The sequence below is a fragment of the Amblyomma mixtum genome, chromosome 1, assembly GCF_055824585.1.
Source record: "Amblyomma mixtum isolate Tamu chromosome 1, ASM5582458v1, whole genome shotgun sequence".
NCBI lineage: Eukaryota > Metazoa > Arthropoda > Arachnida > Ixodida > Ixodidae > Amblyomma > Amblyomma mixtum.
This window is the reverse complement of record NC_143012.1, coordinates 307,748,230-307,776,186: the sequence shown is the minus strand read 5'-3', so window position 1 is coordinate 307,776,186 and position 27,957 is coordinate 307,748,230. Positions and strand designations below refer to the sequence as shown.

At 47.8% G+C, this 27,957-nt stretch overlaps 1 protein-coding gene across 1 annotated transcript in view; it reads left to right on the top strand.

Moving 5' to 3' along the window:
- LOC149372349 (uncharacterized) overlaps nt 1-23,642 on the top strand; it is a 46,831-nt gene extending 23,189 nt beyond the window's left edge. Inside the window, exon 2 of the mRNA XM_089586132.1 lies at nt 20,544-23,642. Within this exon, the coding sequence (XP_089442258.1) occupies nt 20,544-21,512 (969 nt within the window). The 3' untranslated portion in view covers nt 21,513-23,642. The remainder of the gene's footprint in view (nt 1-20,543) is intronic.
- The last annotated feature ends 4,315 nt before the right edge of the window (nt 23,643-27,957 follow it).

Sequence of the window (27,957 nt, the reverse complement as noted above, 5' to 3'; positions counted from 1 at the left end):
CGATGCAGGATTCCCGAGCCGTGCGCACTCGGACGTTCCCTCGGAGAATGCGCGCCACCATCGCTCTAGAGCAGCTGTCTTTTAGTTTTTGTTTTGCTTTTTTTTGGTGCTTCTCTGGCAGTGCGGCCAGGGTCCTTGCGTTGAGCCCTTGTGCGCTCATCGCTTGGGCAGTACAATGCATAGCTTCGCTTTTGCTTTCGAAGGCTGACCGATTTGGTTGTTGTAGGCGTTTGTTTCCAGCCTTGTCACCGGCGAATATATCATGTCCGCCCTCGCTTGGCGTCTTGAGCCCCCTGCGTTGTAAACATATCGAACGGGTTCGAGGTGTGGGTTAGTATGTTCTGTTGAAAGGAAATAAAATCGAATAAAGAATTCTCATCTTAAAAACGTTCCAGAAAGCAGGTATTGAAATGAACTTTTTTAGCATTCTGGTGTCGGGCTGCTGGGGAATAATAAACATGCTAGAAATAAAAAAGAAATGGAATCTAAAAAAATATCTAACTTCCATCCAATTCAATATTTTTCCACTATTGCTGCTACTATCGGCAAGCTTATTATGCTCAGCAGTTTGCAAATGAATCCCATACAAAGCAACACGCCCGTCACACTGAGGACTCCCTACCGCCTCCCAGCGAGATTGCAAGATTCGTCTCTTTCCCACTCACTCACTCACTCACTCACTCACTCACTCACTCACTCACTCACTCACTCACTCACTCACTCACTCACTCACTCACTCACTCACTCACTCACTCACTCACTCACTCACTCACTCACTCACTCACTCACTCACACTCACACTCACTCACTCACTCACACTCACTCACTCTCACTCACTCACTCACACTCACTCACTCACTCTCACTCACTCACTCACTCACTCTCACTCACTCACTCACTCACTCACTCACTCACTCGGTTCATTTTATTCATCCCTCTCGATATGCAATTGGAGGTGGTCTCGAAACTGACGGTCAGAAACTACGCGAGAAACATTAAGCGGAGGGGGGATGCTGCACACCAGGGACTGACACGTGGACGGGAAACGTCGATCGACAAGTTTCAGGAAAACCGCAATTATCGGCGTTCGTTTCATCGCTTTCGCTCGTCGTGGGACTCGGCCCAGCCGGCCGAAGCATCGAGCGTCTCCGCGCAGTGGGAAACCGGGGGGGAAAAGGAAGGATCGGGATGGAGCCGCGATAACTTTAGCTCCACAATCGAAAAACTCCGGCGAATTACGTGAGAGGAACGTGGTGTGCAACTTAGCGCAAGCGGCTTGTTTTGTGGGACGCCGCATGCAGAGACGGAGGCGCTTCGATTCGCCCAACTCCCTTCACTTCTTCCTCCCCTTCGTTGGTCTGGTTCTGGACGGAGCAAATTAGTGGGCCTGCTGTCTCGGCCTGAACGGCAAGGGATCGACGGCAGGCGGCTTGCAACCGATTAGCGTTTGTGGGAAGCGCTGTAATGGTTTTTCTATATACGTAAGAGCAGTCTGCAGCCTCTCAAGGAAATCGGGAACCCTTCTTATCTGTCTATGTTTATCGCACATGCGGTCATATTTACGAATTTTCGAACTTTTTTTTATTTCTCTAGAAAGCGGCGGGAAGGTTCTTCAAGCATATATTCAAGAGCTTCGTGAGATGCCGTTCCAGCGCTCGTTCGTTGTATCGATCTATTGCTGTTCGGTGCATTTTGATCGCATTATTAACTACTAACAAACCAGTCTTCAAATGAGAGAAGAAAATGTGATGCTTGAATATCAGATTTAGTAACCCAAAGATATTAAAAGAAATGAAAGGAGCTTTTTTTTTTTTTTTCAACAGCAAGCAACTTATATATATCAAACAGAAAGCGTTTTATAGAATAAGGCTCCATCGCTATGGCGAGACAGCTGTATACAAGGTCATTAGAATACCAAGAATCTGCAGGTTTCTAGGATGCTCATATGCACTCTCCTGTTGGTATATAAACTGCATGGACATCTTCTGGCAAGCGCTGTATGTATATAGAGGGTGTTTCACCTAAGACTTTACACAATTTTAAAAAATAGGTTTTTTGAGTTAGAAGAGAGCTTTCTCGGCATAGCATTGTCAACGATGTAGTACATCAGAAACAGCTAAGACATGCTAACTAGCAGGCCGGTTAACCAATACTGAATAGTTAATTTTTCAAATATTACAGTTAGGCTACATAATTATTGAGAGGCGCATAGCCACGGTAAGTAGTATTCATATCAGTGCTTAGAACTTCGAAAACGCGGTTACCTTCGGCGCTGTGGCCCAACAAATTTTTGAGTACAGCTGCAACGGAAAAATATTAGCACAAGTGACTCATGACCGGAGAGGAAAAATTGCGAGACGCGGCGCTATTGTAGCCGTACGCGCAGATAGCGAGAGTGCCTGGCACATTCCACTTTCCAAAGGGGGGTGGCCAATAGAAAGCAGCCCATCCGAAAGCAGGCACTGCCACACATTACTTTTGAAAGTGCATCCCCACTTTTGACAGCGCATCCCCAGCACATTTTTAAAGGAAAACGGTGATAAAGATAACAATGATCGCCAAGCCAGCGCAAAAAGAAATAAATAAAACGAGATTATGTGCTAAGCCACCTTAGCACATGGTTTGGCTGATAAGAGATCTACAGGCGTTCGTTTAAGATGTTACATTTCAGATGGGCGAATGTCTAGGTGGGCTGCTTTCTGCCGGCCACCCCCGCTTTAGGGAATGGAATGTTCCTGGCACTCTCGCTATCGGTGCATTCGGCAACAATAGCGCCGCGTGTCGCGATTTTTTCGCTCCGGTCATGATTCACTTGTGCCATTCTTTTTCCGTTGCAGCTGTACATCGCGCCAAAATACAAGCGCTTTCTAAAAGCTTGCATGCAAAGGAACCTTTCCAGTGCATGTAACTGGTCGAAATAGCCAAAATTTGCTGAGCCACAGCGCTAAGAGTAACTGCGTCTTCGAAATACTAAAAACGGATATGGATATTACGTACCGTAGGCTACACGCCTCTCAATGACTAAGGAGCTTAAGGGTAATACTTTAAAAGTTAACTATTCGCTATTAGTTAACAATCCTGCTAATTAGTACGCCTTAGCTGTATTCTGATTGATGACGCCGCTGACAATGCTATGCCAAAAAAAGCGCTCTCCTAACTCTCATTTTTAAAAATTGCGTAAAATCATAAGTGAAACACCCTGTATATATATACATACACGCACACACTGTGAGGAAGCTAACTGAAATCTGCGTGGCATTCGCTGCGAAAGATACGTCTGCGACGAGGGAAGTTGGGATCCGCACGTCATCGCTGTCTTCGCTTGCATAGGTATACGCATTTACGTTCTTCTTTTGCGACTAATAAGACCTTTCTAAGCAGCAAAGTTGCTTAAATTTCTCCCCTAGTCAGTGACGGGCTCTAGTCTCGCACAAGTTTCTTTTCTTTAGTTTTTTTTTTTTACCGGGAGCTTTTTAGTTTATCCGATTTTCTTACGATATTAACACTTGCTGGCGCTCGACCTGCTGGACAGTAAATGTCACTGTGCCGCCGACCGGGAGTCTTTCAAGACGATCGATTTTAGAGTATACAGCACAAGCAAAGATTTTGTCCTCTCGGGCAATTTTGTTTGAAATTTTACCACGGTTAACCTGCGCGTTACTCTGTTTCATTAGTCAGCGAAAGCTAATACCGTAGTCCTGTCGATACTGAGTTCTAAATATCTCCCGCGAAGCAAGACACCTCACCGAGAACTGAAAGGGCAACCAGTCGAGTGAAAAAACAGCGGGCGCCTGCCGCTGAGCGCGAGTGGGGAAAGTGCTGTTTTCCAGGGAATACCTGGCACGAAGAGATACAGCGGCGCATGGCGACAATTTTTTCTTTTTTTTTTCCTGTTTCTCCTTTGGGAGCGCTTAATTCCCAACTCAACGCATGCTGCCGAATTTCCTTTTCTCAGTCTATGAAACAATCACCCGAAACTTTCGACGTTATTTCCGGGCCACCAGTACGTGTCGAGGGAAAATTTCTGTGATCGGCACCTTCTCGATTTTTTATGAAAGAAAAAAGTTCACAGTAGATGACAATTCTGTCTCTCTTTTTAATTTTTTCATGAAACCAGAGAGCGAGAAAATAAGAAACCTTCTTTGAGTGGTCTGCAGTTAAAGCGTCGAAAACTCTCATGGCTACTGGTATAAAGAGAGGTTGAAATGAAATGAGCCGCGAGCTTTCTTGCTAAGAGTCGTGAAGTCGCATGACACACGAAAGTCCTTTCCTTTTGTCCTGCAAACTGTGCTAGAGGTGGCTTTAATGCGCCATTCCCGAAAAAGCTCCGCATTTTAATATTGTCGCGGGTTCCCAACAACTCGCGGGAGCTCTACACTTGAGGAGGGTAACTTTAAACCATGTGGCGCCACTATAGTTCGTTGCAGCCGTGCTAATTCTTTTCAGATTTCAGATTTATTTCAACAACACTTGGTTGCCGAGGAGGCGAACAAAAAGGCAATCAAAAGTTGCCTGACGAAGCGTCCGCCCCCTTTACACTCTACAACTGAGCAGTGGGCAGGTTTAACCAAAGAAAACAGACCGTAACACCAAAGAGACATTGCATATAACATTATACACGAAAACAAAAAAAGAAAAAACAAGAAAAACAGCACATATTCACTTAAGGCACACAATTAAGAAATGCTGCAAAAAGTATATTCGTCAGTCAACATTGTTACACAGAATTGCACATAAAATACAAATATCGGTGTCCCTGAACATAACAAAAGGCATGAAGAGCTTAACTAAGCCGGCCAAAGTAAGGTTTTCTTTTCTAATAGAACATGGATTTTTTATTTTTTTTATAGGGCAGATATGTTTATTTTAGGTTTATTTTAGGTTACTATATGTTAGATTTTAGGTTACTTAATCGCGTATGCTTTATTCTTGCACCGTATAAATACACAATGTTCTTGCTTTCGTGTACAAAGTCGCGCACAAGACACTTTCTTGTTCGAGTAACGCAGCAGAGGACGAAAGCGTGAAACTTGGGTCACGTGCTTTGATTCGTGGTCGAAATAAATTGGCCGATATTCAGCCGGGCAGAACAGGGCAGACGAGCGTTAGAAAAGCTGGCGATATATATAGCGAATAATGGTGTGACGTCATTGCTACGTTATACGGCGGAGGTTCGGCGCGGCGGCAGCGGCGCAGCTCGGCTCCAGCTGTGGCTAGTCACGTGACGTGACGTCACGCGTGTGATGCCTCGCTCAAGGTTAAACGGCAATGTATATGTCCTTGAAAGTTGCAGGTCTGTGAGTGGAGCTTTCGATCCAATAAACGGCTTAGCTGAAAGGCAAGCACACCAACGTTAGAAAGCGTGTAAAGATTGGGGACAGGGCATATACCACTGCACTGTGATAGCGCAAGCAACCGCTGTAAAGTTAGAAGCTGCCGCTGTCTTCTGGAAAGAGGTGGCCGGCGTAGTATGTGAGGGCAAGTATACAGGGTTCGAATTTCCCCGCCCCGAAAATTCTACACCGTTTTATTATAATGAGCATAAACATCCCCAGGGTGTGTGTGTGTGCTCGTCTTTCCTAGATATGTGTACAATGCCAAGCAAGTTCGCTTGCAGAACAGGCACCCAATTTTTTTCGGGAAATCACCCTAATTCGCGTCAGTAATCAAACCGCCAGCTCCAGGCTGTGTGCACCTTCTCCGGTTGCAAGCACACACACAGTGCCCGCTGCTTTACGAACATTGTGGGCGGTGCCGTGAATCCTTTCGCTAACGAGATTAAAAGGAGCGGACTGAGGACCAGAAACGCAGCACCAAATTCTCTCTCAGCTCAAGGAAGACGAGGCTAACGAGTCGTGCAATCATGCGTGACGGGAAAAACAGCGCTTCGTAACGAAGCTGCAGGCGTACGGGCCTCCGAAAGGTCGCGACCGAGTGCGGTGCTTTGGCTTCAAGCTGCGTCAGGATATATGTTACCCCGTGGCTTTTACTCGTTATCTTCGCTAACGCGCGACCTGAACTGCAGCAAGTGACGCCCTCGTGACCTTTGCGCCATTTTCACGGGGGTTTAGCAGGGTTTCTAATTCCTCTGTCAGATTAACTTGACGTGGTCAGTAGCGCTGGTCACCAGCATCAAAAAACAAAAAAAAAAACGCTTGCCTTGATTGTTCGAGGCACCAGAATAGCACAATTAACATTTCCCGCTAAACTTCGGCGTCCGGCAATTTTTTTTTTACTAAGAAGGACCTTGCCCTCCGTGTTCTGATAAACATCCTCTTACCCGCTCAGCGTAACAGACAAAAGAACGCACACCCAAACATCCGCCTACACTCGCCGCAGCAGCTTTGAGGGGGTCTTCGCTGCAGGGACGTCGACAAAGGCCGACGGCTAAGCCCTAGCGTAAATACCGAGCAGTAATGTTGGCGTTAGAGGAAGGGCAGAGGTCATCGCACGCTAAACTTCCGATTCGACTCCCGTGTTCCCCAACGCCAGTTTCGCTAGTTTTGCCTGTTGGGGTCCGTGATCTCGTCCGAGTAGAAAACTTCGTGTATTGTCTGTCCACTCGGAGCAAACGAGCTCGAGTGCTTGTGTCGTAATTGCTCAAGTCCCGAGTCCCGTTGCGTTTCCCAAATGTGCCGCGTTTAAAATGTGCCGCCGCCTCTGCTTCTCTGAGATACAGGTTGGTGTTTCAGCCGGCGCGATTGCGCTTATACTGCACACCGCTGCCGTAAAAACGTGCAGCCCTGTGAAGGTTACGACCGCCATGAGGTAGAATGCCATGAGGTCGGCGACTGCCATGAGGTAGAATGCTCGAAGAAATTTGTGATAAAGAAGGGCTTGTAGCCGGTTATCGTAGAATATTGTGAAGTTCGCATGACCTACTGGCATCCTCGCAATGAACAGTTGCAAAAATACTATATACAGCCTGTGTAAAAATTCTTCTAGCCGCATGGTTCGCTATTCAGCCATATTGTGGGGCACTTGGTGCACCACCCTTGTAGCTCTAAATATTTACAGGGCGAAAGAAATTTTCCTTCTCACTTTGTGAACCATTTGGTATTTGAGTGTTTTGTGAGTGGTTTAATGTATACAGCTGAAAAGCAAACCGGTATGGACTGACATTTTTTTTTTGCCAAGGCTGTACAGTTGTCTAGAGCTCGAGAATAACGCATTGCGGAGTGCGTTAGTTTTGCTTTGCTAGTGGCATAGCACTTGGAACAGTTTTCTATAGCACGAGTTCTTTGTGATGGGTTATGGTTCACTCTTCGTGCTTCGAGAAGTTATGTAGGGCCTAGGGGTTAAGCCAAATGTAGCCAACTTTCACGGAAGCGCGACGTTCTAACCGTCCATAGAAAACTGTGTGGACCGCTGTGCGTGCCAATTGTTACCTGTGTTTGAGTTAAGAGGGACGGCACAGAAATTTCCCCGTCTTAACGAAAAGAATCTCGGGGCCTTTCTTAACATTACGAGAACCATGTTGTTGTTCTTCGAGAAACTGTCGAAAGCTGTACTGCTTTCACCAAGAACTGCACACTGTGGTACTGCTTGACCTTCCCTATGTCTCGACATAACAGGCTGCGTCTTGACTTCAGAAATACAGTTTGGAGTCAGGGCATCCAGCTGAATTTAATCGCATAACTGGTCTCGTCTCATTTTAGTAGCCGCACCCACGCTGATTCAGCTACGAAATTTTCTGCGCTGATTTTATCTCCCTGAGCTTCTCAGCTTGGCCAACAACACTGCAGCGATTTAATTCGTGAGAGTGTACGAAATGGGAAGTGCCGTGAAGGTATAGCAGGAAGATGGAGCGGCCATATTTGGCGCCCGGATATGCGGAGCGATTTTCGCGCGCACCGGCGAAAGCAGATGGCCGTCTCGGCTGGCGTGCGCGCCGGCATCCCGCGAGGCGTGGTCCGTGCAGCACGTGTGGTCGTCCTGCGGCCCCAGGGAAGCGAGCAGCTGTGAGACCGCGGAAACGAGAGAGCGGGGGAGAGCCTCGGACGACTCGGCGCCGATGTGGATGGCGTGTGAGCGGCTTTAGGCGAGCCCCGCGAGGGCGGACGTCCGCCGTCCCTGTGTTTCTGCAGCGCCCACGCGCAATGCAACAGCAGCAGGTCTCCCCCCTGCTCCGCTTCCGGCTTCAAAACGGAACTGGATTCATGCACCGTTGGCGTCGTCCACCGCCGACGCCGCCTCTGCACGCGATGCCGCGGCTTTCGCTATAACGCCAGCTCTGTTCTTGCGCTCACGTACTGTGCCGAAACGAAAAGTGGAATGCGGGAGAGAGGGCCGGGAATTGTAAGGGGAGGAGGCGCACGGACGGCAGACATTCGAAGTTTGTTTTCTTGCTGAGGTTTCCATACCTTACTTTAGCCCTTTTCTTCCCCAGAGAGAGGAACAGAGAAATGTTAAAAAAATAAAGGCTTTGTCGAACGCCGGTGAAAGGAAGTATTCTTAAGTGCCTCCGACTGAACCTTTCCCCTCTGTGCGTAAGAACAAATGCCGTTGCTTGTCGCACAGTTCTATCCCTTGTGAGTGCATTTTATTTCTTAGTCCCTTACTCCCTCCGGCGAAAGATATTATACACCCTAAACAGAGGGGAGTAAAAAGGGAGTGAGCTATTTCGCACTCCTTTTTATAAACGGGAGTGTGCTATAGGACAGTTTGCCCCCTTTCTGCTCCCGTATGGGCGTATTTTCCCGTATAGCCGCTTTCAGAAAAGGGGAGGAAAGTGATATTCTGCTCTGCAGGAGGCATATACGAATGCTACGGGTCGTCATGGCAAAATGTGAATCACGTGCGCGACGTCCCTTGGAAACAAAGATGTCTTCCATTACGTCGTATACTTGAAGTGGTATAGAGTAGAATGAGGCAAATGAATTGCGAAAGAGCAAATGTAAACACATCAGGAGTCACGGCAGTCGGTGTAACTGCACGTATATACGAAAAGTAAAATTAAAAAAAAAAAAAACTTTGGAATCAGTATTAAAAGCAGGTTTGGTAGCAATTTGCAAGCAGTTTGGGAGCAGCTTGGAAGCAGGGTTAGGGAGACGCGTATTACCAAGTGCCACGTCATGTATTCTACACGCAACACTCAATCTGGTTGTCACTTTTCATCTTCCGCAAAAGGGTCGCCGCTCAAACGAAGCTCGGGCTGAGTGCACTAACTGGCAGCGGCGACGGGGCGCTCACCAAGGGCATACACTGCAGCCTAGTTGTGTCGGTTTTCGCTTCTTTTATTTAATAACCTTAAAAGTGTGCTAAAGCTAGCGCAGAAGCCACTCCTCAAGCCATCTTGGCCGGGCAGAGATGACGACGTGCCGTCCGTATATATGTCGTAAAAGCGAAATACCTCTCTCGCGACTCTGCAATATATGGCGCGTTGTTCCCCCACAAGTGACATAAATGTCTACGTCTTTGTTTTCTTCCTTCTTTTTTTATTTCTTGCGGCACTAGGTCGCAGCTCTTATACAGACTGGCTGCTTCTTCGAGAGAAAATAACCAGGAACAACGTCCGGACGCCGTCGGTGCGTTGTCATCTCGCGGGCCGAGATGAACAGCGCCCTTCTATAATGACACTCTCCAGCTCGTGCCGTCTCATTAATAACGCATCGTGCAATCTCGCCCTGATGCCCCGTCTGGCTCCCCGTTCCCAGCGAACCTTATATCCGATGCTACGTTAACTAGGAGGTTGCACCGCTGTTCTTAATGAAGTGTATGCCCTATTGAGAACACTGCAGGACGCTTCAGGAATGATGTATATATACACCGTTCCATAAGGAACTTCATGCATGCACGTTCGGCACCCTTTATATACCTGAACAGCGGCGCTTGAGATTATTTGCAGCAGTGGAAAGTACACAAGTTCCTGCAGATATCGATTCCGCGCAAACCGAAAATTCCAAGCACGGCTCTTGAGATTATTTGCAGCGTTCGTGGAAGTTGTTGCGCGCATCAGTTCGCTGACTCATATAGTTTCGAAATCGCAATACATGACCATGGGCGGAAGCGATTAATTGAAACTTTGTTTCCTATTTATATCCTTCTCTGAAGCGAAACCTCTCGCTGTGCTGAGTGACCCAACCGTCAAATAAATCGGAGCACATTCTTAGCAGCGCGCGCGGCTCAAGTAGGTAATGAATGACGCTGCTGGATAGCTATAATTTTGCTAAGCCACGCTGCTGTGCGCTGAAGGATGTTGTCGTCGTTGTCGTCGGGATGATCCCACATAGTTCTCACAAAGCTGTTTTTCTGCTCTATTGGATGTACTTTTCCATAGTTAATCATCCGTAGTTCAGCTACCTTTGTTATCACGGCTGTCACACAGAAGTGGTGTGCTGGATGCTGAATTTTGTTCTAACGCAGTGCCTCTCCAACAAAACCGACTCGAGCCGTTAGAGGCCCCTGGCTAGTCGTAAAATTAAAGCGCACCACTAAGACGCACGCGCTCGCCAAGCAGAGCTGACGTGACCGCCCTGCTATTTGCACCACCGCCACCAGGTCGCGTCGCCGCAGGCGTGGCCGCATGCTTGCTTGTATACATTAGCGAGCGAGCGAGAGAGGGAGGGAGCAAGTTGTGCTCGCTTCATCCGCGGTACGGAGCCCCTGTCCGTACGCCGACGAACTGGTTCGCTCGTGAACTTTTCTTTTTCTTTGCTAGCTTCGACGATTGCGACGGGAAATCCGGCCGTTCCGCAACGGTTGGCAACTATGCGCAAAGTCTCTTCACCCCCCCCTCAGTACTGCGACCGGCGACCCCTCTCGTGTTCTGGCACGCTTTATGGACGTTTGGCGTGGGACACCTGATCCCACACACTCAACGTGATGCCAAGGCGACGCCCTCGTCGTGACGTCATGCGCGCGGCTCGTACACAATGAATCTAGCTTTGAACGTTTTTTTCAGCGGCCGGACATTGTCGGCCTGCCTACTGCCGCCCACCGAGTCGGCGCGACCGATCTCACAAGCGTTTTCCCCGAACGGGATGAAGAGAGGGGGAAAGTTTGCCCTTGTCTTCCGGTTACTCGGGAGCTCCGCTCATTCACGTGAACATTGCCAGCTCTTGAATCGCAATTCGTGCAGTTCGTTTCATTCATCCAGTGTTTCCTGCCGTGCGGGACAGAAAGGATTTGTAGCCACTAGGCACAATCTGCGTCATTTTCTCTTTCTTTCTTTTTTTGTTCGTTTTGTAAGCACAGATTGTTTGACTGTCGCGTGTATTGTCCTGTAGTTGACTTCCCGGATGCTGGATCCGCGGCTGTCTTTAGTCTAAAACGGAAGCAATAAATAAATAAATAAATACTGGACATCTACGATGACCATACTGTTGTCATTATTAAACAAGTAAAAATGAAGACAGGTCTGCAGTTGCTGGCCTGAATAGCCGAAACTCTCTCCTCGTATTTGTATTACAATAACATTTTTTTTTTTCATACGTAGTTCAAGTTCGGCCGCAACACCGTTGGCTGCAACAAACCACTTCCTTTGCTTTCGAACAAAGCCTGTCACAACTGGATACTTTTTCAGCCTTTACGACCGAATGACTGGCGCCGTATTCTCATGCAAGCACCGCACCACTAACGTCATTACAAATGCTAAATAAAGACTGCTTTCAGTGCGCATAACAAGTATATGTTAATAGTGGAACCCTGTGCGTAAATCGAATTTGTCCTGTCTCAATAGACTGCAGCGTTGTAAAGACGAAAGCGCTACTTCTACTGCGAACGGCGCTTTTATAAAATAGAAAAAGTTAAAAAAATCATATATAGGTGTCGCCCCCACTGGCCGTTTTCGCAAGTAAACTGCGGCGCGTCCTAACGGCTTTCGCCAATCACTGAGGCCAGACTACAGCGTTATTCACTTGCAAGCGCTGATCACTGAGTCTTTTTCAGTCTTGACGTCACAAGTTTCACTCCAGCTGTGGGAAAATTCTTAAATTCATTTTTCTCGGATATACATGCGTAATTTGTTGCCGGAGAAACATCTGTGTAGCCACAAAGAACCACAGAATCGATCTGCGATAGCTGGTTGCCTTTTAAGAGCAGAATGTGCATGCCGAAGAGCACCACTAAGAAACTAAAAAAAACTCTGGGCACGACAGTATTTCTTCACATTACTATGAAGCAATCAATTTTAAATCAGTTTGTCGGGCGCGTAATGCTATCCGTTCAGTGTTGGCCAAAATGGTAACCTGATAAGCGCCTCCTCTGCCCACGAAAAAAAAAAATCGTATTAAATTATTGCGTAATAGTATCTCCTCGGCTGTTTGAACAAGACCGTTGGCTTTACAGCAAGGAACTCAAAACGCAAATGTATGCAAAAATCAGTAGTCGTTGTGTTAAAGTGAAAGCACGTGCTGTGTTTGTCTTTTTTAATTATATTTGTACCTTAAGGGCAAAACATTTCAGAGAAGAATAGGCGGTCACTTCAGTAGTACCTCCAACATAAAGACGAATAAAACACAGAATGTAATGAAACAAGAAACGAAACCAAAGAGAGCATGATCGTAATGACTTCTATTGCGAAAGCATCAATATAATACAGCGTAAAGCACCCTAATACACGGCATTGCTGAACAACACTCGACACTGAGGATTGAAACAATGATAACCGTTCTAATTCCGAAAACAAATATGATACCCGTGTTTAACCTTTATAATTACAAGTTAAGTCAAGCTTTCAATCGGGAGGTGAAAGAAAATGTGAAGTTTCTTCATGAATTATTTAACCTTACCACGAACACACATTCTTACGTCACAAGATACACGGAACAGTGGAAGGTGGTCTCTCCTGGAAACAATTATTCTGCACAAAAAATATCATGCACACTATCAACACTTCTAAATAATTTTAAAAAATCAGGCCTTGATTTTTATAAATATCATGTGCGAGCATTAGGTGAACTTTTTGTCACTCATTGTTTCTTAAATAACAAAATAGCATTTTTTATGTAGTTTGCTTTGTTTGGTCTTTATTTTTGTTCATATTTCATATGAAGTCATTCGTCGCTTGGCTTGTAAAGGAGGCTGCGGGCTCTAAGTCAAGTCGCTTGCTTCTGAAGCGACTTTTATCCGCAGTCTCCTCCATCACTGGTGGAAATAAATTACTATTACCAATGAAGAGGGAATATGGTTCCAGTCCACAGATGTTCGAGGTATAAATGAGTCAGAAAATGCTTTGGTGTTACGTGAAATTAGCCAACTGTGTTCATGATCGAGGCATGGGATATATACTTGAGAGATGCGAGCAATTCGTCGTGCAGTGTTTTGTCATAAAATAGTTTGTGAAAGAAGAACACGCGCGCATGTTCTCGCCGACAGCCAGTTGTTTTAACCGAAAAAATGAGCAAAACGCTGAGGTAGCGTGTGAGTATCGAGCGTTAGCAATATCGAACGAATATTGCGTCGTTAGTCGTCTTCGCTGCATCCGGTACAAATTTTTCGTTATATCCGGATATCTAGTTTTTTGGTGTTAACGTATACAGTGCAAGAAGACGAATCGTTTGACACTACTTCGAATGTCCGTCGTCAATTAGCTTGGCCGTAATGGACGTTTGAAGTTTCAAGAAGACACGGTTTGGAAATCAAAGGTCGTCGGTGCGAATCCCTATAATGCACTACGCTTTGATTCGACTAGTAATCTTATGCTCCGTAATGCGCTGAATTGTTTTATACCAATCCGAACATTCTACGCCGATTAGGTGGTCCACAATCTGTGTACCAATGGTACCACTCACTGGTCCTACTTGAATGCTCTTGTGTTTCACACTAACTCGACCTTGAGTATTGCGAATAACAGCTCTAACGGTCTAAAACAAAGAAGTCCTATAACTCACTTTTCTTTCTCTATGTTTATGCTGGCTACTGGCAGTGCTGGTGATGTTTTAATATTGACTGAGTGTTAAATTACGAACTACCGTTTTCCTCAGAAGCAGAAGCACTTTACATTTCTTCCTTCCATTTTCTCGTTTAAAGCAACCGCTCTGGGTCAGAAATTTGCTCAGAAGAGGGAGGGTAAAATTTCAGACATTTGCGAAGCACACAGAAGGATGAGGCTAGAAAACTTCTTTTTCATTCTCTTCAAGAAAAATGGCGCTAGGCGCGCACTCGTGCATATACGGATTTCATTTGTCGTGTCACGGCGCCATGTTCTTGTAAACTAATCTGCGCCGAGGGCATCTAATTTCCTCATCGAAGCACTCATCGACAAACGGCGCAAAAACAAAAAAAAGGGGGCAAATTTAAGACAAAGTTCGAGACATCTGTTTTTGGACAAGTTGATTGAGTTGCGACGTGTCTATGTCTTGAACCTACGCGAAACGCGAAGCCAAACCGTCTGCAGTCATTTCGGAAGAAGGGTTGGTCAATTTTCGTTCAGCGTACGCAGCTGACGAACTGGTAAATCGTATTTTTCTGCGAGGACGGGGTCACAAGAACAGTTGTTTGCCTCAAATAGAGCAGGTGGCACGTTTGAGCAATGAGACAGAACTAGACCTGGATCAGAGCTGCTAAGTAGTCACCTATAGAGCTGGAATTTGCAGGCCAAAAGAAAAAGAAAGCTTGGAATTAGGCGGAAGACGCGCAGGGGATTATAGGAAGTACGATGGCATAGGATACACCGTTAAGAGACAAAAACAGCGCTACGTGTGGATTAGAGACCAAAGTCGAGTTCGCAAGTCAAAAAAAGAAGTGAGCGTGGGCATGACATATTATCGGAAACTCTGCACATCAAGACAGACATTTCCACTGCAAGGGCGGGCCGTCAAAGATGAGGGTTAGGTCAGGCTAGGTTTTGTCTTTAGAGTGTGTGCGACGTGTCTTTCCTTAGAGCACGCTTTTTTGAGCGTCTTGACAACAAGCGTCTGCCACTGCCAAAAAAGAAAAGAAGCATACTCTCCTCGTGCATTTTTGTTACAGCGAAAAAAAAAAAGTTTTATTATACATTTTTAAGAGCCTTAAACACCAAGCAGAACTTAGTCGAACTTAAACACCAAGCAGAACTCACCCCTGTCGCGATAACTCTGACATGAAAAAGCTTCCACGCTGCTGCCATGTTTGTTCTAAACGGTGTCTATTGTGTTCAGATTTCACTGCCTGCTCGCACGCGGCAGTTAAATTGTCAGCGTACCCAATACTGCACGCGCTGGAACATGCTTCACTCTTACAAGCCGTAAAGTTAAAGTGTAAAGAAAGTTTAGCAAGCTCTACGAGAATAGCTAGGATGCGAAGAACCTGATGGGACCTGAAGCGCAACAATTTGACGGACCTTCACCTCCCGCCCGTGCATCGAAGCCGTCAACATCTCGCGAGATGGAAAGCATGTTTTTTTCTTTTCTCTTTAGGTAGTCGAAAAGTCCAAATTCGCCGCCATTTTCAGCTGCAGCTTTCAGTTCCTCAGTCCCTCGCAATCTCGTCTGCGCAAAAACGTTTCAATCTGCGTCGGGCTTTCGCAAGCCCCGTGCCTGTTTCTTTGCGAAACGATGTTGTGCACGTATAAGCTGTCACGTATAGTTTCCCACTTTCAACTGTCTCGGCACTTCCCCGGTGCTGTGCATTTTGTTATCCCCTTGCTTTTTTTTATTGTTGTTATATTCGCGGTGCGTAGCGAGCTGCTTCTTTTGTCGTGATCGCCACGTCAGCAGAGTATCCATCAGCTCGGAGAAAAAAAAAAAAGGAAGGATAATGAAATCCGCTGGCGAGTGCTCGGGAAATGAGGGTTTCCAAATATTTGTCTGTTTTTCTTTCTCTCAGCGAGGTGCTTGCCGATGAGGAAGGAGTAAGCCCTAGCTGCCTGTTTCCCAGGCACATGTCGATAGGGATGACAGGCGCATGCAGGAGAGTTTCCGACAGTTTTGTAAACAAACAGCTATATTTACTTGCTTTTGGTTTAGAGTTCGTTCAGAGGAGTCTGCATTCGCGACGAAGAAAGAGAGAAAAAATACGGAATTAGGAGAAAGGCGTAAACAAAACTGCCTAAGAGCGAAGTTAGAGCTAAGTCGGCGTCCTTCACTGTTTTAGTGGATTTTTTTTTTTTTCAAACTGGGAGCTGCGTCACTTTTTACGGTTTACAGAAGGGTTTTCAAGGGCTCAGCGTTCACGCCGAAGCAGAGAAAGCAGCGTACACAAAACATTATCTTTTGTGTGTGTGATTCTCCCTGAATCGAGCTTTCAAAACAGACGGAAAATGTTCGCGCGTTGAGTGTGGCAGTTTACTCCTCACCGGTCTGTCACCACAAAGCATGCGAATTGCTTTATAATTATTTATAATTTTGTTATTGTTATAACCTCGCTGCTATTTATTTGCTCATTTCTTTTTAAAGATAAGTGATAGCTGAAACTGCCGACTATTTGTCTTCCGATTCAAGGTACGGTATCTACCCACTATACCCACAGCTGCTTCCGGTACAGTTTTCTGGTAGCAATACTTCGTATCAGTTGTCTATATTTAAAGCCGCCACGCTTCGCCCTCCAAGGCTAATGGCATGCCGCTGGAAGACAACAGGTCGCGGGTTCGATGCCGCGGCTACTCTCATACTATGGCGTGTCCGATTGGACGCGGTGTTGCTTTGGCACCCAGAAATCAATCAATCAATCAATCAATCAATCAATCAATCAATCAATCTCTACGTGTACTTTGTCCTAGAAAAGACATCCAGCGCTGTGAATGTTGTGGAGCTGGCGTTATATAGGTTTATAGCTTTAACAAACGAAACTGTTTATGCGTTAGACGAAAGATTAGCGGTGGCCAGCCCCTTCACTGGTTGCAGTTATTGTCTCCTACCTTGGCTGATATACTTGAAACACCATTCCCTTTGGTTCTTATCTCTCTCAATATTTTGACTGCGCACAATGAAAATGGAAGGAGCTGTGTACAGGGGCTGCTTTGAACGAACTGCGTGCGCCTGTTTTAATTCTAGAGTTCCATTCTTAGTCTGTGTCTGGAGGACTGCGAGAGTTCGCCGACTTCGCGCTGCCGCCTTATCGCCAGTATCGCGGCCATCACTTGCTGCGGTGAACGATGGGCCAAAAAGGCGCGGTTCCTCGAAGAGACAATCTGCGCTCAGTACCCGCTGGGCGCCGAGGAGGTGTGGCCTGCCCTTTTCCACTCCCCAGTTAAAGACTCCGGGTCGTCGCGCAATCGGCGTGAAAAAGAATGGGGGCCGCAGGCGATGGCAGCGGGTGATTGTGGCGGCCCCTTTCGCGCGTTCGGTGGAGACTCTGTCGGCGCCCTTCTGAGGCGCGCCGTTTAAGCCACGCCCCTCTACCGCTCGAAACAACGACGACCTCCGCCGAGAGCTTTTTCTCGGAGCGGCCCGGACTCGTGTGGCCCGGCCGATTCATCGGCCGCCGTGCCGCACTGTCTTTAAAAGGCGACGGAAGAGCGGGTCTTGAGAGGCAGCGGAGGGGGGCGGAGGACCGGAAGCCACAGTTTTTCTTTGCGGTCGCCGGAAGTGGAGCACATTTAACGAGTATTCCCCGTGAAGTTGTACGGCTGCGTCGGTATTCTGTGCCTGAACTGCTTTTTCCTAAAACTATATGGGCAGAACAGAACCTCGTCTCTTCGTTCGTGCACCGTATTCTTACCTCCCCCCCCCCCCACCCCCCCCCCCCCCCAACCGTTACCACCCAACCGGCAATCCTCTCACCTCCGCCTGCTCTTCAGCAGCGGCGACGAAATACTGACTCCTCTCTCCTCGAAAGCTTCCGGAAGCGGGGAAAAATGAGAGCGGAGAAACCGAAGAACAGAGACCATCCTCCCGCTGCCTGCTGCGGTGAGGACGGAACGGATGGCGGCCGTACGGGACCCTTTATTTTTTTTGTCCAAACAAGGTTTTCCAGGCGTTTATGGGAAAAAAGACAGAGGGCCCTCGCTAGAACAGTCGCGGCCTCATTTCCTGTTGCGCCTCTTCAAACTCCCCTCCTCTTCCCACCCTTATGTCTGTCCAAACCGCGGCTGCTTCTCCTGTCTTTGCCCAGAGCGGATATGTGGCCCGCTTTCTGCGAGCAACGCTATGCTCTTCCCTTACCTCCTCACCCGTCCGTTTTCGTTGCCCTCTCATGGAGCCCGCAGTTTCGCGGAATCTGCTGAAAGAAGAGAGCGTCGTCGCGTGAACCACTGAGCGCCAGCCGCAAAGCTAACAAGAAAGGTCTGGGCGCGGACAGGGCCCTCTCATCGCCCTCCCGCCCCTGAATTCTTCCTGCGCGCCCTTTTTATTTCTTTTTTTTTCTCGTTTCCGACTCATTTTTCTTCTTCCCAATCGACGGCACCGCGCGAGCCAGTAAGCTTCCCGCAGCGCCCCGTCCTGTGGCATCGCATCTATGTGGCATGTTTCAGTGTTGCATATTGGTCTGGCAGCAGCAGCCCCGATTCCAGAGAGTGGCGATGACGCGTCGATGCGGCCGCTCCTCTTTCCATCGGTAACGTCCCGAACCTCTTTCTCGAGTGCATTCGCGGAAGGCGGAGGTGCGAACGAGCTTGTCCGTGGAACGCGTCTCGTTACCGCGTAGCCTCTGCGGCGCTGCATGCAGAATGCGGATTTTCCCAAAGATGGGAAGGAGTGATCTGAAGGTGAGAGATTTTTTTCAGGGGCAGGTGTCAGGCGCACCCGAGTCCGCAACAGGATATGCGTTTCACGACGAGCAGGCACGCAAGACGCGAATCTAATCTTCGAGCAGCTATGTTCGACGTGAATGTAAAGATTACCTTTTTTTTTTTTTAGAAGTACTTCATCATAAGGCTTCCGCTCATTCGACTGGTGAAAACTGAAACTAATACTCAGAGCGTGGTTTGTGGATGCCACGTGGCGAACTCAGCAATTCTGTAATTCACCGTGTGTAAACCCTCAGCGTTTGGCGGCTTCCTGTCACAGCGCGTGCAAATCCGCCTCTTGCAGGAAGTCTTCCTTCACATCACATTCCGCCAACTCCCGTCCGTGACAGTACTCCAATTTCCCAATCGGAATTAAGCCTTTCATCTTAATGTCAAGTTCTCATCTCAGGACTGAGCGATTCCAAGTGCCAGGCGGAAATCTGTGGCGGTGGTAGTCGTATTGCACTCCGTGTCTGTTTCGTCAACCACTGCGCTGCCCGCGATGCCGCAACCGCACTGTGCCCTTTTGACCGTAAAGCGGAGGGAGGATTGGCAGCGACGTCTCCATGGCGACCCCCGGGCGGCCGCCGCGGCGGCGTAAATTGCCCCACCATGCGCGCCGCGAGCGACAGCGCTACGCGTCATTGAAGCTTCCTCCAGCCACATCGTGGTTATCGCCCTCCGCATGCCTGGGCGCGCTCGCGCGCTGTTTTTGCTCGACGGATTCTTCTCTCGACGAGGGGCACGCTGCTTGCGTTGTTGTTGTTGCTTGGTTCGGGCAGATGCTCGTCGCGCCGATTCGAGATTTCTCTCACTCTCAGCCCAGCCCTTCTCCTGTCTCTCTCTGTGTAAGGCGCCGGCTTCCGAGTTGTGGGAGACCTTGATGCGCGCTCACTGAGTGCACCGCCACCCAAGCAGCTTGTGCGCACGAAGAAGACGGTTGCGTGGGAGGAGAGACGGGGAGGTGTAGTCATCCTTCAATTGAACCCTCCCCCCAACGCCCCAAACCCTCTCTGCACTGCTCGTGCATCACTCGAGGGAGCCAGATGGCCGCTCCACACCACGTTCGTCGACTCAAAAGACTCCGGCAACGAGTTCACCGCTTCATCCTTGGGTCTGCGCGCGCTTCCTTTTTCGCTTTTGTCGAGAGAGGTCCTTGGGCCACTTTTGAAGGCAAGTCCGGACATGTCTGCTGCTGATGCTCGTCGTTGTTGCGCGGATCGTGGCTGAAATCTTGCCAGAGCCGCCGTCAACGCGTCCTTCCTTTTTGCAGTCCGGGAGACTGGCAGCGTGTAGCAAACACGCGTGCATAGCTTGCGCCACCAGGCTGCCACCGCATGCGCATGACTCAATCGTCTTTCCTTGAGAAGAGACTGCTGTGGCGGGGGCGTGCGAGCGGCAGTCGTATGCAAGAGGGGACAGTTTAAGGAGGCCATTGTGTGAGAGCACATCGCGGAGACGAAACCACAGGCATTAAGCTCTCGGTTCCGGCCAACTCTTAAAGAGCGGGATCACTTCGGCGTAACGTATGGAGCTACCGACCTTGCCCGCTGGCAGAAGAACGAGGGCACTTTCGAGAGCCGGCGAAGTATGCTTGCTGCGCATGGCGTTGAAGTTTTTGTTTCTTTACCGATTTACATTCTTCGATTCTGATTGTGTAAAGCGATAAATTCAACACATCACAGTGAAAGCCTTTTTGTGTTACTCTTCTTGCCCCCTCGTCCTGACAGGCTTCGGTGTCGATCAACTCGAGGCCACTCGTAATTTACTTGATTCGTGATCGCCCAACTTAGATCATCGCCCGTGATGGCTGCTTGCCTCCCGGCCTCTTTAAAGTTTATTCGTTGACGGAACATTGTCATCATCAGCTGGCATTGTGCCGTAGTCACTGTTAGCCTTTCTTTCTTTTCTTGTGTCCATGAGCGTCATGACTAATCCCGGTGTCTTGTCCTCGCAGTGTCCGTGCCTGAAGAGCCACCCGGTGGTCATGCCGCGCTCGTTCCCTGAGGAGGTGCACCAGCTGCGCTGCCAGGAGAGCCCCGAGGCCGGCACCGTGTCCAACCTAAAGCTGCATGTGGGCAAGCTGTTCCGGCCGGCGGCGACGGCCAACGGCGCCGCACCTCCCAGCCCGTCCCCGCCGTCCAGCCAGACGTCCATACCGCCCTGGAACCCAGCGAGGCGCATCGTCACCTTCGTCTGCCTCGTATCCCTCATCTGCACAGCCATAATCGTCGCGGTCGTCGTGGCCGCCGTCCTGTTGTCGCGGCACATCGCTCACCCGTCGCGGCAGCAGCAGCGGTACCGGCGGCTCATGTCCGACGTGGCCGTTGACGTGGTCCCCAAGCCCCAGGACCTGGTCGACCGTACCAACACCATCGTTGTACACCGCAAGAACCCCTCTGCCTGGCAGTCCCAGTCCCGCCAGCTGCGCTCTCTGCTCGACAGCTACGCTGCCGAGAGTGGTGGGGGCGGCGGTGCCCGTTGCGACCCCGGAGGTCGCTGCCCGTTTCCCGTGGGCCTCGTCAGCGACAACTGCAGCGCGGCTGACTTCTTCGGCTATCGCGAGGGAGCGCCCTGCGTTGCGCTCGTGTTCCGGCGCTCCCCGGACTGGACTCCCCAGCCACTGGCGCCGTCCGACCTGACGTCCCCCGCGGTACCTGACGAAGTGCGCGAGGGCTACGACCCGGGCCTGCTCTACGTCACTTGCAAGAGCGAGCACATAAACAGGGATATCGACATCCGCTACTCACCCTACCACGGGTTCCCGCTTCGCTTCTTCCCGACATCCCGGCAGCCTCCGCTGCTCATGCTGCACTTCCCCAACCCGCCGTTGCGGACCGAGATTTGGGTAACCTGCCGCTTCTGGGCCAAGAACCTGGACCAGTCCGGAAACGGCAAGGTCACCTTCAAGCTGCTCGTCATGTGAACTGCCGTGCCGATTTCATAGTGCAAATCTGCGAGTGATGATCAAGAGACGTCCGCTGATCCTCAGAGACACCGAGGACAGCATGGTGTCGTCATCGCCGAGATCGTGCCGGCCGTGCCAGGTTGCGCCACGACATCCAGCAACGAATGCGCCGCATAGCGAACCAAGACCACCAGCTCGAAACCTCCCGGCTCGTTTGTGCACAAGTTGCTTGTGAGCGTGCCAGAACAATGTGGCTGCATAATAGGATGAAAGCTCTCGTGAAAGAAGCCAGATGGCTTCTGGTGCAGCTTTAAACAGGAAACGTCGCCATGGACTCCACCGCGTAGCCATAGTGGACAGTCCAACGCAAGTGCCGCTGCCCGTGCTACAAACTTGGGGTCGACTTTTGGACTCGTTGAAGAACAGTCATGAGCGTTTCGCATGTCTCATTATTACATATGGCTTACCGTTTCTCTTGAGCGTTCTTCCTAAGAGACGAATCCAAAGATGTCACTGTGTCGCGCTTTTTAGAAAGTGCAGAACCACCGTTGGTGTCAGAGTGCTAAGTGGCGCATGACTTAATGCAGGCTACCAACTTCCGTCTGTTTTTTAAATTTCTGCACAGCGGGAATACTTTCTACACTGCCTCTCCATAGGGACATTCCTTAAAGAAGACTGACACCTGGCAATGAGTGCTAGATGCATTCCCAATGACGGCTCACAAAAGCCATAACACGCGTTCATAAACTGTGTGAGTCTTCTCTATCAGTCATGTGCTGTCAACGTAAGCGAAATTTATTCTTTGCTGCGACTGACTTGACTCTCACTTATTGTCAGTCCACGGACTTGCATAGTTATCGACCACGCGGTACCTTTGGTACTTTGTTGTCCACGGTTCTGCGAGCTATTATTTTGATCTTTATTATTTCTATTTTCGTAATTTATTACAGTCATTGTTCTTTTTATTGTTTTGCGTAAGTTATAACTGTAGATTGTGCGCGACGAGACAGTGTAAATAATGTACTATTCTATGCGCTCACCCGCTGTCAAGCCTATTACGAGCACCTGAGCCCTGCAGCCTGAACTTTGGAAAGCAGCGGTTATTGCGATCGTGGAAACATTTTTCTTTCACGGATCCACAGGCATATCGCCAGCTGCGCTTTCAGTGCAGACGTACCTCATTTAAGCTTGCCCAAGTATCCCTGAAATTGAGGTCTCCGGATAATTGTTTTGCACACACGCATCAAGCACTCACAATTTCCACGACATCAGCTGAAATGCTCAGATAAAAAAAAAAAGCAGATATATTTGCGGGAACCAAGCATGATCGTGGCTAGGCCTGACGGGGTTGTATACGCTATTTTTGTATGAACTAAGCATCCACTGAACGCGTGAGAAAATGTACAGACCCTCTGATATCTCTATACACCTTTCCGAATCATTTCTCTTTGCATTCAAGTTTGTGTCGCTGTGGCATAGTAGTAGAACAATGCGGTAGACGAGGCTTACCGCGTGCTCTTTTCCGAGATCCGATCAGTGAATGAAGCAGTGCAAAGTTCGTTAAACTTCTTTGTTCTGGTTGCATTTATTATTTACACAATCGGTGCGTTCCAAAATTCTGTGTTAAAGACAAAAAGAGAGAACGCGTTCGTTTCTGCTGCTATTGCGACAGACGTGGCGTAAGCCTTCAAATCTCTGAATTAACAAGCTAGCGCGGTGGATATTGTCCTGGTTGAGTGCTCATAATACGGTGAGCAAAAATTAATGTAACTAAAAATATAGACATCCGAAAGGCCGTGGAGGGATGTGACGTTCAAACAGACTAATAGGCTTAGTCTGTTTTTAATTTTTTTTGCATTTAATGTGGACCAGAGCACAGCCTAATGAACCCGACATTTCTCATAAAAAGATTTCTTAGGAAAGACCAACGCCTGCTGCTTCGGAGTTCATTCTGTAAAACGTCGCCCCGGGCACGGTTGCTCAACGTTCTATAATATTTTTTCTCTCCGATTTATTATTATTTCTTTCCACACACCAGCTAAACGTTTATCCTGGGCGAAGTTCTTTACAGCTCTTGATAGACCACCTTACTCAGCAGCCACGGTTAGCAAATGCGAACGGGTTTGCTTAGACCTTTCATTCTCTTTTTTTTTTCATTTTTTTTTCTTTTAAGTCAAAAATTTTCGTAATTCAGAGCAAAAGACTCGCGTAAAGGTTTTCGACTTTTTTCCCCTCGTTCTCCTTCTTTGTTGTCGGGTGCGTGAGAACCAAGTGTGCTGTTTCTCTTGAAGTGATTGTTGTGATTCTAGTCCCGGTTGACAAGAAGCGCGCCTGTGTTTGTCGGTGAAAGCGGCGTTAGTGCCCGTAGCGATATTGTACAAACAGAGGACAACTGTTCACCACACATCCTGCGTGTCTTTTGCCAAGTGCTGTACTCGTTGAATCATTTATTGTTTTTAAGAGCAATAAAAGAAAATTTACAGTGAAAGCAGCGAGAAGACGTCCCCTTCTTGAACCCTCGTCACCTGTTTTGCCTGGGGGCAGAAGAAGAGTCACTCCCAGAAAGGACTCGAAACGAAATACGTTAAGAAAATTACGTGCCAGAAAAGGAACTTCTTTTTCACTGTTTCTAACACAATATCCCTCTCTTTATAAACGTTGGCCGGCTTTGCAGTGTGTGTTATGCACTCATGTGCTGAAATTACGGATTTGGTTTTGACAACGGCGAACACGTGAGTTTGCTCAAAATGCAAAGCATAAAAATTTATGCCGTGCTTCATGAAGTGCCACCACAAAGTCACAGAAATGTTTCTTATACTTTTGTCTTGAGGGCGTTTAGTCAAGGCAGGTTTAGTGTCGTGCTTCTTGTGCTGAAAGGGCGGAACTCATGGTAGAGAATTTTGTATCGCCTATACTTTCAGCATCATACCCAACAATTATGGACAAAAGCATTCTTAAGCGGGAGAGCGTTGATGAAAGCAATTATTTCATATAATGGAAGATTTCGCTTTAACAATCAATATATGCACAGATCACCCGACGGCAGTCTTGAAATTTTTTTGCTATTAACATTTTTGCTATGGTCAAAGGCGTTCCCTGATGGTTTTCTGTGGCAGTTTTAACTGTTCGATGCGATCTATAAAAACAATTTAAAAGAAAGACTTTGATAGATGTCAGAAGAATGATCCATTACCTTCAATATTTTCATAACACTATCTGTTAATTTTTCTAATTTTCAAAATTTTTATCTAAAAATGTTGGACATGGCTTTTTTACGTGTTTTTCATGCAGGTCCTCTCATGTTCAGTTAAAAAATTTTGGCACCGGTTCAATGTGCGTGTCAAATTTAAGTTTTCCAGATAGAATTAAGTTAGGTCGTTAACGGTTACTCCTCTTCTGGCTGTGGGATGGTGGTCCTGGCCAAATGGAGTCATTTAGTTACCAAGGGGGAAAAATTTGGGCTGCTCATCTAAGCAAGTCTAAACGGCCTGGTTCATTAGAATTTATTCAGAGTAATGCACTGCTCCCAGGTCTCTACACTATCCCACTTGAACAGTTAAACGTTCTGCAAACTGTGGCTATGGCGTCACGCTATCCGAGGCCATATTTAAAACGAGGTTCGTGCCTCAGTGATAGCTTGACTGTCTCTCTGAATTACAGAAAGAACCAGCTTACGTCATATGAGCCTAGGCAAAATAATATCTTAAATGCCCATAACAGCAAACGAACAATATTTACTACATAATTAAAAAGAAATCAGGAAACAAATATAGAAAATTTCAGCAAAAAGCAGATGAAATCGAAACCATGAAGATGCAAAACGATATTTCTTTGTCTATGCAATGAGTAAGCTCGTGCATAGCAGAAACAAAGTATCATGCTTTCGGTAGTGGGAGTTTACTGTCTATGTTCTGACTAAGGTGGAACTTTTGGAAGCGCAGAAGTACCCATTTTAAGAGGGTGTGTCGATAATTTCTTCAGAATGGCCATGTATGCCACATGTTTGTGTTCCACGTACAGTATGCGGCATTTTTTTCTGCACAACACAGCGAGTTCTGTAGTGGAAGAAATTTTCGCTTTAAGTTTGACAGATAAAATTTTAACTCGGAAATTTTGCGCAGTTCCCCTTCGCAGCGCGGAGTATAGGCTGGTCACCACCTTGGACTTCATACAATTCATGTCAAACATTCTCTGAAAAAATTTCAAGACTGCCGTCAGGTGACCTGCGGATATATATTGATTATTATAGTAAAATCTTGCATTATATGAAAAAATTGTGTTCATAAACTGTTTCCTGCTCAAACATTCTTTTGTCCAGAATTGTTGGGAATGTGGCAATGCTACCATCTAATGGTTGCTTTCACAATAAGAATTTATATAGATGCCGTCCGTCCTTTTGGCAGAGAAGGAGAACCTGTGGTGTCACACGCGTGCTCTAGTCCTTCTGCGTGCGGTAACCCTCCGCCAGGGTCCACCCCGTGCAGAGCAGACTGCACTTCGGAGGATCCGAGTGTGGTCTATCCTCATTCCAGCCGTCCCTCGTAACTTGCCTCAATTACGAGGCTTATTTCCCCACCCCGAGTATCCTGTATGCCTATCCCAGGAAGCCCAAACCGACATCCACCGTCCGTCGTGGGTCTGCCCAAAATTGAAACTGATGATGAAGATGAATGAGGACGCAAGGGCATCTGTGGCGAAAGTGCGTCATGGCACAATGTTTTTTCTTCAACTCAAGGAGGGGTCAAAGTCCCATTTTCCAAGCATTTCACCCTAAGGAAGCCGAGCACCAGGTGGGGGAAAGCTTGTACCCATTGTATCACCGGTGGGTACTCGTCGGCGCTGAGGATCGAACCCCGTACCTCCCACATGCGAGGCTGATGCTGGAACGACTGGGCCACCGCTGCGGTTCTAAAATTGAAACTAATGAGAGCACACGCAGCTCTCGCAGGACAGAGCTGCGTCCTACGCTGCTTGGACGCCGGGTCACAGGTCACCTATAAACTTAATCATATCTGCCAAGTTTTTCCATTCATATAACCATTTGCCTTGGGTCCTCAGGGGCAATAAGCAACGCTTTAAAAAATGAATTATAATTAATCGCCTGGTAAAACTGACCGACAGCGGTACCTCTCTCCCCTCCGTTTGCATGCAAAAATTCCCAGGGTCACCTAATTACATTAGGTGTTGGCAGTGAGACAGCATTAGAAATTGTTGATGCCTTCACTAGAAGTCACGTAACTTTCGGTACGGTGATCGACACTTTCCTCCAGCCAATGGGCGAATTTTGTCACCAAAGACATTTTTTTTGCCCGATGAGGCTTTTAACAAAAACGCTTTGATAGGAACCATATTTTATACAAGATTACAAATAATCTGAAAGCAAACAATCTGACAGGCGTTGATAATACAGGAGGCGCCGTACTCGTGTGCTGTTATTGTCGCCGAATTGCTTTGTTTTTGCCCGAGAACACAAATTGGAGACAATAGATAAACGCACTACTACCTGATTGTTCGCCTGTCAGCCTGCTTGCCGGGTCTAGTCCACGCCGTATATGCTTTGCATTACTATCTCGAGAGCTTCAAACTGTTTCCTTTCACCAACATAAGCGTTTTGCCAAAATGTGAGGAGTCCAGTTAAGCTGCTGTGCGATGTCAGTGCACGTTAAAGATCCCCAGATGGTCGAAATTATTCCGGACACTTCCACTACGGCACCTCTTTCTTCTTCCACTCCCACCTTCCTTCCTTCCTTCCTTTACGGCGCGGTTCAGGTGTCCATCGAGATATACGAGACAGATACTGCGCTATTTCATTTCCTCATACACCAATTTAATTTAGTTTAATTAAGCTGGCAGTTCGTTCCACGCTGGCAACAACTGAGGCCGGTTACAGTAGCAGAATATTCAGTGATCAAAGTGGCGTTTGGACCCCAAATGGCGGAACAATTTTGCTGGCCCATTCCTTGTTTTGTTTTTTTTTCAAACACGTGCCAACCTTCGTGGCTTTTGTTGCCGCAAGATAACTTTTGTTGGGTCCCTGAGAACATTGGTCAGCATCTATGTGCGAGAGCACAGGAGATCTCGCTCGTGACCTTTCACAACCGTCTCTTCAAGAACAACAACAAAATACCGAAATAAAAGGCTCATGATTCACCACAGGAACTCGTGACTTACGAATGATTGCGTGCGTCACTCATGTAGCGCCGGATCTACCCTTGAAGCTCCCAGCTCCGATGCTTAAAGAAGAAAAATGTGAGGGCAAAGAAGCATGCTCCGTGAAGGAAATATATATCAGATCCCATTTATCACGAAGCCGTTGCCCCCAAAAGAACTGAACCTCGCTGTTATAGCCCCTCACAAAATTTCTTCACCCGCTATGTCCACGATTTTAAGCGCTAACCGCATGAGGCGATAATTCGCGGCGACACGCCGCGCGGTGGCATCGCGCGATGAGCTGAGGGCCGCC